This window comes from Podarcis gaigeae, assembly GCF_964106915.1.
Source record: "Podarcis gaigeae genome assembly, chromosome: 1".
Taxonomy (NCBI): Eukaryota; Metazoa; Chordata; class Lepidosauria; order Squamata; family Lacertidae; genus Podarcis; species Podarcis gaigeae.
The window spans coordinates 133,494,527-133,507,660 of record NC_139678.1 but is presented as its reverse complement, the minus strand read 5'-3'; the positions used below and the strand labels follow the sequence as shown (position 1 = coordinate 133,507,660).

At 42.9% G+C, this 13,134-nt stretch overlaps 1 protein-coding gene across 3 annotated transcripts in view; it reads right to left on the bottom strand.

Annotated features, from left to right (window-relative positions):
• ITGB2 (integrin subunit beta 2) overlaps positions 1 to 13,134 on the bottom strand; it is a 47,200-nt gene that overhangs the window by 28,881 nt on the left and 5,185 nt on the right. For 2 of the 3 annotated variants that reach the window (XM_083707383.1, XM_083707384.1), the window contains exons 2-3: positions 11,804 to 11,977; positions 75 to 135 (exon numbers count right to left, since the gene is read on the bottom strand). In XM_083707383.1, coding sequence (XP_083563509.1) covers positions 75 to 132 — 58 coding nt within the window. In that variant the 5' untranslated portion in view covers positions 133 to 135; positions 11,804 to 11,977. Of the gene's footprint in view, positions 1 to 74; positions 136 to 528; positions 974 to 11,803; positions 11,978 to 13,134 lie in introns of those variants that run through there. The other variant, XM_083707382.1, reaches the window with a different exon arrangement.

Here is a 13,134-nt window from a genome sequence, read left to right as displayed (position 1 = left end):
ACAGTGGTCATTACACCGCTACAAATGCAGATAATGCTGATCTAGCACTACTTCCACCTAATAGTGGCAGGTACCTGATGTCAGAATCAGCAGTCCAGCGCCAGACAGCAGAAGGAATCGCTCGGGAAGCATCTCCTGTGAAATTGAAATAATATACCATGAAATGACTACACTAAAAGACTATAAGATGACTTTGTTTGTTTGTTGACATTATATTCCGCCTTTCCTCCTGAAAGAGCCCAGGGCAGCAAACCTATCCTACAATCTTTTTTAATTAAAAAAAAAAAACACCAATCAAAAATACTGTGGTTAAAACAATCTAAATATAATTACAGTTTAAAACATCTTAAAGCATTTACAGTTAAAAACATTATTCCCTCCAATAATCTCAGGCTTTCCGTCAGCAAATGCGGGAATAAACAAGTTAACAAGGATGGCAAAAGTTGCACCAGGTGGGGGGGGGGATTCCACATCTGGGGAGCTACCACTGAAAAGGCCCCGGTGGCAGCACAACTACCCAGACCTCACCTGTTGATGCCATGGACCAAGACGGTTGATACTTGGTTGGTATGGAGTTGCAGAGTTAAACATCTTATGAAGGATGCACACAATTTGTGAAGCTCAGTTACAGATGTGATATTTTCGGGTAGGATAGGAAATTTGGGGAGAAAGCAGAAATATATGCAGCTTTTGCTTACAAGTGCATTGACTAACTTAAAATGAAATTTAATTCTGGTATCTCACAACATCGCAGCAAATCATTCTTAAATATCTGCACTGCCTGCCTCACTCTCACCAGGGCCAACTGACACCAACTGCCCTGGGGAAAGAGGTATTGCTATGGCAATACTGCAATCATTTATTAACTGACGTGTAAGGAAAATTTTGTTTTGCTATGAAACACAGTAGACTCAGTTACCAGTTTATACTAAGTTTTGGGTCTTTGGAGATGAGTCCAGTATGTATCTGAGAGTGGTTGGACTTTCTGAGGGGAATTACACGGGGAGAAAGCTCAGTCAGAAGAGCATGTGACTCAATCTCAAGGTTGCAGGTTCAAGCCCCACATTGGGCAAAGGATTCCTGCAATTCTACAATTCTATGAGTATTTAAAATTTATTTAAATATTAAAAACGCTAAATGGGTTTTAAAAGAACACTATTTCTTTCCGTAAGCTTTTCCAATAACCAGTTGTTATAGTAATGACTGGGATGTTATAGATGTTTGACAGTGGAAGAGACTCCCTTGGGAGATGGTGGGCTTTCCTTCTTTGGAGATTGGTTGGCCAACAGTCATGGATGCCTTGGTTGTGATTCCTGCATTGCAGGGGGTTGGAGTAGATGACCCTTGGTGTCCCCTCCAACGCTACAATTCTATGATATCAAGAAAAGTATCACCCTCATTATGAAGAAGTGAAGTGCAACACCCTTACTCACACGTACCCAGGACTGCAACATATTCCCTGTGATCCTGTGTAGGCAGATGATAGGCACAAAAAGAAGAACGCTTTTCATCTTACTTTCTGTTTAGCTCCCAAAAATGGTGAGGGACGCTCTCCTTTCCACCAGTACAGCATCATAATCCAATAGTGGATAAAACTGGAGTATCAAGTTTCAGACTTGAGACGTGATTGGAGCCTAAGACTGCAGCCCTGTACCCATGTATGTAAGAGGAAGCCCCAATGACCTCAACAGGATTCCACTCTACAATGTTAAAACAGCTAAAGAGCAATTCAAAGCAGCATTTCCCAGGTAATACCCCCAGGAAACTACTTGAATGACTGGATTCAAAAACATGGCTGGATGAAGGCAAGGCAGCCTCTGCAGCAGCACAATTGGTAGTGGTTAATTTGGTCTACTTCCAACACTCTGCAGACTAAAAATATTAGAGGCAAACTAGTCAGGTATCCCAATTTGCTTGCACAAAGCTTACTGGGAAGTTAGATGATATCCTGGCTTTAATGAACATTTAATAAACAACTATCTGACTTTTAGAAGACATCTGAAGGCAGCTCTGTTTAGGGAAGTTTTTTAAATATTTTTAATATTTTGTTGGAAGCTGCCCAGAGTGGCTAGAGAAACCCAGCCGGATGGATGAGGTATTGATAATAATAATAATAATAATAATAATAATAATAATAATAATAATAAGGCAGTTTTATGACAATGAGCACATATCCTGCATTCATCCTACTTTGCATGCAGGGTTCTCACATGTCTATCCATTAGTCATTTATTCACCCCACACTTTCAACACAACTCCCTGTCACTTTTCAAACCACAAAAGGTGCTTTAATCCACTTTCAGTGCAGAAAATTAAAGTTCCGTTGTACTTCTGAATCCCTCTGACAAAGCAGTGAGTCTGGAGTCATTTACACTTTGGGAAGCAGCTAGTGCAGTGGTTAAAAGAGTGAGCTATATGAGTCAGGCTCAAATCTCCCCTTATCTCTCCGGATCAGCCCCACCCATCCGCCATGTGGGCAAGTCTACTTGCCTACTTTACAGAGGTACTTGTAAAGATCCCAACAAGAGTGTGAAATGTCAGCCTTTGCAGAGATGAGAATCAAAGAAGAGACAGGCAGTCTCCTTCATGTGCTTTTTCCACCTCAGTCACAGCACATATAGGAGGATCCTTTTCAGCTTGCAGATGAACACGACTATTTTCAAAGGCAAAGTTAGAGAAATTTGTGTGATTTTAAGGGTTTGCTAACCTTTTGCTTTTTTAAATAATGATTACAATCTTGTAAATGGTAGCATAAATGTCACTCTTCTGGGACATATAGCTGTGTTCCCTCTCTACTGTGCCACTTTTCCAAGAAAATCTAATTTGCTTGCATTCACTCAAACAGTAGTTTGAGGCAATGGCATTCTTCTACCCACCTGCAAAGGGAGTCTATAAATCGATTAGGCTTGCTATGCATTAAGTGGCTGAATCAGTGACATCACTGATGTTAACTCCCTCCTTCCATGTTTGCATACATTCTTTGGTATTTTTCAAAGGTTTATTCATTTTTAGTTATTTTCAGCCCCATTGACCACATTTAAAAAGTGTTGAATATGAACAAAGCTACCACCTTCCCTGCAGCAATGTCTCACCATTACAGAACATTTTATTGAGGGCTGCCATATTTGAAAAGCAAAAAAGAAGACACTATGATGGCTCTCATTTTAAATACCACTACTATAGGCCAAAGAAGCTGTGGTATATTGCTGAGAGGGGCAGGAGAAGAGAAGAGGAAAGCAAGTCTTCAACCACTAGTTATGTCTGTGTCTAATCCAGAAAGTATAGCCAGAGACATTTTGACAAATTTAAAAAATCCACCTAGACAGCAATTTTACCCCTGAAAAAGAGGACATGTCCTGGAAAAAGAGGGCACATGGCAACTCTAGCCCTGGCACACGCCTCAGGACCACATGAGCATTCTTTTAAAAAACGGGCAAATATTCCTGCCCCACCCACCTTCATCCTTGCACCAGGGTGGCTCTTCTCCCCTGCACCCCTCCAGAATGCGTGCATGCATCTCTTGCTATTGCTCTGTAAGGAGGCTAGCAGAAGAATAGCGCTGAAATAAAAGATACTTCCACTGCTTTTTATGTCTTTCTGTAAAAACAAAACCCTAATTGGGCATTCTAGATGCCTCTCAAAGCCGTAGTCTAGCAAAGTGCATTACTGTACTGATATTTCGACAACCCCCCTCCCCAGCAACAAAAGGAATTGTTTCCACAAACAAGCATATTTCTGGCTAGTTGTGTAGCTACAGATCTATGTCACAAAAGTGTGGAAAACTGTTAAGTTCTCCATAATACTTTATCAGGCAAGGTGTTACACAAGAGGCAGGAGTGGGTGGAGGGGGAGGAAAAATAAAAACCGAAAAAGTTCAGAAATTAGGCTGTCATAGCCAGTTCTAAAATGCAGGGCTAAGTAAGTTCTTCCCAAGTGCCGCGGAGCTATCATGTTACATGTTTAGGACTCCAGGATGAAGAAGCAATGAGTAATTAAAATATGTTTTTTAAGATCTGTCCCAAATATTAACCAAAGGTGTGGAAGCTGCAGCCCTCCACATATTGTTAAAATCCAACTTCTGTTATCTTTCACAACTGATCATGCTGGCTGGGCTAATGGGAGTTGGAGTCCAACAACACATATTCCCCATCTCTGTCTACAAGCTTCCTGGAGTAGGCAAGGGGCAGAAGTAAAAAAACACACTTTAATTTAGAAGAGCAAGGTATAAAAAGCACAGCTAGGTAGCTGTGTTGGTCCAAAAAAGGGGAAACCTCTCCAACCTCGCCCCCTGCTTTGTGTAACATCTTGCCTGATGACAAGTTATGGAAAAGGTCAGGTGCAGTTTCCAAAATGGGGCCCCTCCCTCCCCAACAAACCAATGAAATAAAGGACCACAAATTGTCTTGTGGTTGCTTACAACTTTATTATTGCAGAAGCTTTCATGGACTACAAAAACATCCAACCTTTGAGCATGTGCAATTTCACACCTTTCAGCAAAACACACACACACACACACACAGAGAGAGAGAGTATTTTACCAACCTTGATAAATAAAAATATATTCTTGAGTTAAAGTCCAGTCAAATGAAATTTAAACTCGCTGCTGCTGAAGGTGATGAATGTTAACAGCTGAAGTTAGTGGCTGGTTTTATATTTTGTATTTTTGTTTTATGATTTGATATACAGTAATAAATACCCCCCCCCCCCGTGATACCCACTAGACCAAGAGTGGAAACGGAGAGAAAGCCTTTAGAAAATTGGGAGGTGGGAGGAGATGGCAACATTGCAATGTCACCATTTTTTACTCAAGAAGCCTCACTTATTTTGAGGTGGTTACTTCTGAGTAAAGGGACGCGGGTGGCGCTGTGGGTAAAACCTCAGCGCCTAGGACTTGCCGATCGCATGGTCGGCAGTTCGAATCCCTGCGGGGGGGTGTGCTCCTGTCGTTCAGTCCCAGCGCCTGCCAACCTAGCAGTTCGAAAGCACCCCCAGGTGCAAGTAGATCAATAGGGACCGCTTACCAGCGGGAAGGTAAACGGCGTTCCGTGTGCTGCGCTGGCTCTCCAGATGCAGCTTGTCACGCTGGCCACGTGACCCGGAAGTGTCTGCGGACAGTGCTGGCTCCCGGCCTATAGAGTGAGATGAGCGCACAACCCTAGAGTCTGGCAAGACTGGCCCGAACGGGCAGGGGTACCTTTACGTTACTTCTGAGTAAAACATATCCAAACCAGCCAATTGTGGATTATATTGTACAGGCAGCACGCTTGAGAAGCAAATTAAATAATGTGGACACAGAGGAAAGATGCACATGCCTTCCAGAGTTTAAACCAACCTGTCCCTGTGTATTAATTCCCAGGTTCACTTCCTCTGACATCTCCTGGGGCAGCTCAGCCAGGAGCCAGGAGCTGCTGCTATGGGAGGCCCCCTCTTGTATCCCACATGGGGAAGCTTGCTGTGGTGAGCCTGGCTGCAAAGGCCACAGCAGGCATCACAAGAACCACAGATGACTATGGCAGTGAGGATGTGCACGTGTGTGCTGCACATTAAGCATTGCTGCTGCTTGTGGCTGCTTCTTCCTACAGCTCTTGCTTCTGCCATCCCCTTGGGCATCAAGGTGCAGGAGTAGCTCAGCTGGTCCCTCTGCTAGCAACTGTGCCCTTAGAGGTGAGGAGGAGCAGACACAGGCAGCCATTCCATCACCATCGTTGGCAAGGATGGATGGTGCCCAACCTGATCACAACTGAGAGGTCCCTCTGCTGCTTCTGTTGGTGGCGAAGGCAAGAGGGACCCTCACAGGCCTTGGTGCAATTGATGATCTAATCATAGTTACGGAGAACTAAAAGCTTGCAACACTTTTTGCCATTTGGTTTGTTCCAGTTAAGTATTACTCAACTGTGGATTGGGGACTTTTTGTTATTGTGGAACAACACATCTCCCTTTGCTTGTTGTGCTTCAAAGAAAACCGATTCTAGTTGTTCAAGAGGAAATGTACAACCAGAAGAAAATAATTGCCCACCACCTGTGTAGATGGGCTTTTCCTTTTGAGAGCTACATTACAACTTGATAATACTGGATAATTTGGTTCCAAGTGACTCTATTTATCCAGCACTCTGCCAGATTTATCCCTGGCTTTGCCAAATTAAAGGCCACCAAATTTCTCTTTACTTTTGTTTCGTGCCTACTCCAGGAGCCTGTGCGCTTCGTGTTAGGTTTGGGACAGACCCTGGGTTCACAACCAAATTTTAATCTCTCACAGATGGAGACCGCTTCTTGTTTTTACATCCCAGAATCCTGGCATCTTGGCATCCCCTGAAGATTTCTGGGAGAAGGACTTGGCTAAGGGAACTGAGAATTGCTAGAGGACCCCATTCCCCCCTCCCAGAGGTACAATTCCTAGATTGGTTTAATAATCAATCCTGTTTCACAGGGAACTCTGGAAACAATGACTGTGGGAGGGGAATAGGAGCCTCCTAACATCTCTCAGCACCTTTTATCAACTACAGCTCCCAGGATCCTTTGGGGGAAGCCATTACTTTTTAAAGTGGTATCACAGAGCTTTAAAGGTATGCTGTGGATGTGGCCTCTGTCTAAGCAATTCAGGAGTGTGGGAAAGGTTTAATCCTCCCTCTCCACATATATGATGCTACAACACTAATAAAGGACAACTCTTGCAGTCACTTTTCTCATATGATGTTGAAGGTATGTCTCAAGTTAGCTATTGCAGTGTCCAACATGGAAAATGTCCCTCCTAGGAGGCTCCCTCAGGAATAAATTACATGTGGCAGCAGCAGATCCAGTGGCCTGCAGTGCTGGTCAATTTTAAGAGCCAGGGGGCTGTGTGGGCAAGGGGAGCTGAACCCTGCTCTGCCTCCTGCCGCCTTTCAGTCTTCCACCCTAGCTACTTTGCTCTCAGTCAGAACCAGACACCAAGTCAGGGAAACAAGTGAAAGAGGACAGCCCTGATGGATCAGGCTGAAGACAGTCTAGTCCAGCATTTTATTCTCAAAGGGTTCAGTCAGATGCCCATAATAAATAATAATAATAAATTTTATTTATATCCCGCCCTCCCCAGCCGAAGCTGGGCTCAGGGCGGCTAGCAACAATCAAAATAATCCAACATTCTAAAAACATTCATTATAAAATTAATTAAAATCAAATTGATAGCAACCATTAAGCAAAATTCTGTGCAGATTGCCAGAGGAGGGGGTCAGGCTGCGCCCTGACCAAAGGCCTGGTGGAACAGCTCTGTCTTGCAGGCCCTGCGGAAAGATGTCAGGTCCCGCAGGGCCCTAGTCTCTTGAGACAGAGCGTTCCACCAGATTGGAGCCGTGGCCGAGAAAGCCCTGGCTCTAGTTGAGGCCAGCCTAACCTCTCTGTGGCCTGGGATCTTCAGGATGTTTTTATTTGCAGACCGTAAATTTCTCTGTGGGACATACCAGGAGAGGCGGTCCCGTAGGTACGAGGGTCCTAGGCCGTATAGGGCTTTAAAGGTTAAAACCATGGGGAAGCCAAGTTCAGACATGCACACCATTGCCCTCTCCTGCTTTGGGCTGCTATTAATGTGCACACTTCCCCGGACCCTGTGTATTTATAGCCTTCCTGATGAGTACCTATTATCCTTCATGAGTGGCTGTGGCAAAGAAAGCCACAGAATCAGGGGCAGATTCAGCTCTTCTCATCTACAATGAATTTTGCTATTAAAATCAGCCCTAAACCATGGAGGCAAACCTGGTTTTACAGAAAAAGTTCAGGCAATTTAAATATTCAATGACATTTTAAGATGTAAAATACGTTTCTTGGCATGGATGGTATGTTAATATCCTGGTCTAGTATTGCCTTCTAACTGTGTAACATGTTTGGAATTGGTTTAGGTTATTAAAGTATTTAATTATTTAATATTAATTAAAAGTATGATGGGAAAGCTCCTGGATAATCAAGGGTATGTTAGGACCACAATGAGTGTTTACAACACGCTACTTAAGTTTTGAGCAGAACATTTTCCTTGAGCTGAATGTTCAGACAGGTGTTTGATTTTCCAAAACGTCTTGGAGCCGACTTGCTCTGAGGTATGAGGATGGAGATTATTGACAGTGGCCTGGTTTCTACATAACACTAAACCATAGTTCAGCACTATGTGAACAAGCCTGGATGAGATTTGGGCTTGTGTGCACACCTTGCTGCTCTCCCCTGTTGTAGATGCAATTCGGAGATTGGAGGCATCTTTTCTCTTAGTTTAAATAAACTGGAATATATGCTGTCAAAGCCAGGAACTGTTTCCTCAAACAAGCCAGGATGAAAAAGCATGGTTTGATCTTGGCTTGTTTCAATAAGCCATAGTTTCAACTATGTAACAACAAACTATGATTAATTTAAGGCAGGAAGTGAATGCTTTCAATTCCCTCCATGTGGATGAGCCAGAGGAGGAGGGGAGAGGGGGAGTGTACAAGACTGAGGCTCATTCATATAGTACTAAGCAATAGTTTAGCATGAAGTTGGGACAAGTGCCATTGGCTTCCAAATTCCCTGGGGAAAATAAAAGCAGCAGAGGATGCCTGGAAAAGACTGGGCCTATTTGCTTCACTCTTTGCAGAATTCCTCCCTTGCTTCTGGCTGTCTTTTCTGACTTATGTTCCTTATTTTCAAGTTGTTGTGTTGAAAGAGCTCTGAGAAAAAGGGAACTCTTGATGAGTCTTTCTCCCTGCAGCGTGGAAGAAGGAAGGGCAAGGGGCATTTCACTGCTGATGGAGACATATGGAAGGCAAAGGCAAACGCATGCTGTGCCTGTGATTGTATCTTACAACATTCATCTGAATGTTGTTTCCATAAATAGTCTTAGGTACTGTCTGAAGCAGGAAATGCATCTCCCTCTCTTATCTTCACAATAAGGGAAAATAATTATAAATGTTGTCAGACACCTTTTGAAATATGACTTTAAAAGCCCAAATTTCGGATTTTATGGGCTGGTGATCTATGTACCATAGAGATACAATCCTAGGCATACTAGGGAACAAATCTCATTGGTGAGCTCACTCTCCCCCCCCCCCACTTTCTACTTTAAATATCATTACATTTATGCTGCATGTTCCTACAAGCATTTGTCTTTGGAGAACCAGTGTGAAAAAACAGGGTGAAACACTATAGAAATAATAGAAGGTTATATGTTATTCTCTTCCTTTATCTTACAGGATTCCTAAAGTTACAAAAAAGGAGATTCTGACAAAACATCAGGAATAACTTTCTGACAGCAAGAGCTGTTTGACAACAGGACTGTCTCCCTTAGAGGGTGGTGAACTCTTTCTGTGAAGGGCTTTTAAGCAAAGGTTGCCTGGTCATCTGTCATGGATGCTTTAGCTGCGATTCCTGCGTTGCAGGGGGTCCCCTTACAACTCTGCAATTCTATGATTCTAAGTTATACTCCAAGCCTCGTGTGATCCTGTGCCTAAAATCCACACACCAGGAAAACATTCAGCTTCCCAGCTGGCAAAACTAATGTTTATCACTGGAGTTGCCAACTGATTTCCCTCTTGTACCTTTAGCATTTATGTGATTCTCAGCAATTATGCAGGTGGAGTGTTCCCAGTTCCACTTCTTGCATTTCTATCTGTCAAGTTAGAGTTAAAGGGACAGGAGCGGGGTCAGTAAAAACACTAGCATCCCTTTATGTCATACAATTGTTATAAAAGCACAGAAGCCCTGCCACAAAAAAAGTTAGCACCCCAATGCAGACAAGCAAAGACAGTATGTATTTCTATTAGTTACTGTTCAGTTACACCAATCTGTTACAAACGTACCAAAAGGCAGAGCACACTACACAATGTACGGCTGCAATCCTAACCCCACTTACTTGGGAGTAAGTCTCTTTGAATTGAATAGGACTTACTTTTGAGTAGGCAAGGTTAGCATTGCAGTCCTGGTCAGACTCATATCCGCCTGGGGGAAAACAGAACTTTAACCAAATCTTGGGTATTGGATCTTCCATTGTTGAAGTCCTGTCACTTTAAAAGGATTCCAAGCTTATACAATACTATTCCACACCAGGTTTCATCAGAAGCCACAAAATGTAGCTTTCTCATGAGATATTCCGCAGAAGTGTGAAAAGCAAGCTGACCTGCAAACTTACACATGCCATACCACAAAATAGCTAGCATACCGCTTTCACAGAAGCAGAGATGAAAGTTGCACATTGAACTATAGGCCAGCAAGAAATGGGCTCATTAAGGATATAGTTATGACCGTTGGGAGGAACATAAAGAAAAAACTGCCATGGTGCATCTAAATCAGCACAACGTGACACCTGTATCTGTCCCAGATACAACAGAACATGTCTTTCCCACATTGGTCTGCTCAGCCACAACAGGTGTTTGAAATTCTCATTGTCCTAGGTGCATTTTGCGACGGGGAATTTCATTAGTGCAAGCATTTCTGAGCTCTGGGTGTCGTACTGTGCCTAAGATTTCAGATTAAAACTGCAGAGTGGAAGGAGAGGAGGACCTTATTCTGCTTCCCCACTTTCAGCTACTCTCTGAAGACTAGAGAAGAGACCCTCTTAAGAATATCAGGGGCGTGGGCAAGAGAAGGACTAGACTACGTGAAAAATGAACATAATATGTTAGCTGCAGTTCATTTATTTTCAGCTTTGTATTCTTGTAATAAAAAAGCATGCCAAGACATTCCATTGTTGCGCCCATAACTGGATTTAAGGTGCCCTTTAGCTCCTAGCTTTCACATCTGTTTCTAACACTTCCAATGGTTTGACTTCACCTCCAAAGGTGCAATCCTCCATTGTCTCCCCAGAGACAACAACTGCTCCCTCACATGCAGAATACTAGGCAGAAGGTCTGTTTCTCCTCAGAAATATTTCTCTTCAGCCTGGTGACTCTAGAAAGCTCTAGCCCTTCTTTCTGTTGTTTTCCTCTCAGCTACAAAGAGAGAAACTGCCTTGCATTTTGAATCCCACGAGGAAAAGGTGCGTGTAGGGCGACTGCAACCTTGACAATAGTGGGTAGGGAAGGCATTGACCCCAAATGCTTTCCTTTCAATGAACAACAACAACGAGGTAGGGGGCAGTCGGGGCTCTGTTACAGACATCTACAGGAAACATACAGCTAACCTTCAGTGCTAGACTCACACCTGAGGGCAGCCAGCATCTAAAGAACTGGAAGGTATGGTGCCTCCATTAAATACTGAAGTTCAATTGAATTAATTACCTTTACAGTTACAGTGGTACCTCAGGTTAAGAACTTAATTCGTTCTGGAGGTCTGTTCTTAACCTGAAACTGTTCTTAACCTGAAGAACCACTTTAGCTAATGGGGCCTCCTGCTGCCGCCACTGCTGCACGATTTCTGTTCTCATCCTGAAGCAAAGTTCTTAAACCAAGGTAATATTTCTGGGTTAGCGGAGTCTGTAACCTGAAGCGTATGTAACCCGAGATACCACTGTACATGTATTGGCTACTAGTGGTAGTTAAGACTTTGGACATACCAAGCCCACAGGAAGATAATACAGATGTCAAACTCTGCATACTCAAAACAAAAAAATTCCTTCCAGTAGCACCTTAAAGACCAACTAAGTCAGTTCTTGGTATGAGCTTTCGTGTGCATGCACACTTCTTCAGATACGTATCTGAAGAAGTGTGCATGCACACGAAAGCTCATACCAAGAACTGACTTAGTTGGTCTTTAAGGTGCTACTGGAAGGAATTTTTTTGTTTTGACTATGGCAGACCAACATGGCTACCTATCTGTATCTGCATACTCAGTTTGCGAAAAGAGTAAAACACAAATAAACAATTTAAAAACATACATCAAGTTGTCAGTCTCTCTGGCTTCTTCTCAGCTATTTTTTTGGGTGTGTTGTGAAGTTCTCTGTCTTCTGATCAGTTCCCTCTGTAGAAGTGAGAAAAAGCCAAACCGCTCCTCAGAAGGCAGAAAAAGGCCCACGCCTCTTCCTTTTTCATTGATATTGCATATCTTGCCCCTGTGGGTTGTAGAGGAAGTGAGAAGTGAGGGAGGGTGGAAAGCTTATTTTCAAGGCATCCAAAGTTCAAAACTGTGCCCAAATCCCCATAATGTGTGTTCAGTTAAAATATTTCTCAGAAAAGGACTTTTACCCCTTGGTAAAATCTTGATCTTTTTACCCCTTGGTGAAATCTTGATCTTAGCCAAAAGCCTGAGAAAGACCCCTTGGAAGCTTTTTTCCCTTCAGCATAAAACACTATGAAGCAAACCATTACAGTGCCCACCGTAGTCATTTCCAGGCCGGCTGCCCTAAAGTCCTTTAGAGGTCTCTCAAATGAGCCAGCATACCTTGGAGGGTTTTCCACCTTCATTTCTAAGTGAGAAATAGTTTCCCCCTAACTGGAGGGGCCTTTTCATATGGGCAACCCTAACTTTATAATTTCCTGGCCAGCGATGCTCGCCAGGTGCCATTCTTGATGTCTTTTTCTTTATCCTGATTTTGAGGCATGTTATTTTACTGGTTTTAATCTGTTGGGATGTTTCTTAATCTGCTGCCATTTTCGTTTGCTGCCATGTTTCTATTCAATACAGTGGTGAGCTACCCTGGGAGTCTTTTAAACTGAAGAGTGCTATAAAAGTTTGGATAAAATAGAAAGCTAAATAAAACAAACATTGTTTAAGAGAACCCTGCATTTTTCACTTTTACAATTGTCTATTTTGGAATAACGTCTGACCCCATGTCAACATCTTGTTACACATTCGAGGGTAAATCAGAAGATGCTGGAACCTGAAGAAACAACTTGTAGGGAAATAGTGGGGTCTTCACTCATTTCTTTTTGCAGGATAACTGATCAGTAGTAAGTTGCTATTTTAGAATGAGGAAGAGAGGAAGGAAATGGTGCTTTTTCAACACTGTAACTTGCAAATGAGTCAAAGTGTCAGCAAAGAGTTGTGCCTGAAACTGTGGAATATGTGTACGGTATAACCAAGATTTGTTCCAAAGGTAAATGTCATATTATAACACTGAAATAAAAAATATTTGAAAAATACGTGAGCAAGTTCTTTGCCAAGGAGGCCCATGCGAGGCCTGCCTCTGCTGGCTTCCTGTAGCAAACCACCTTAAGAGAGTTCTGTCAGGTTTCCTGTTGCCAAGGGATTCATTACAATTTTAGGCTA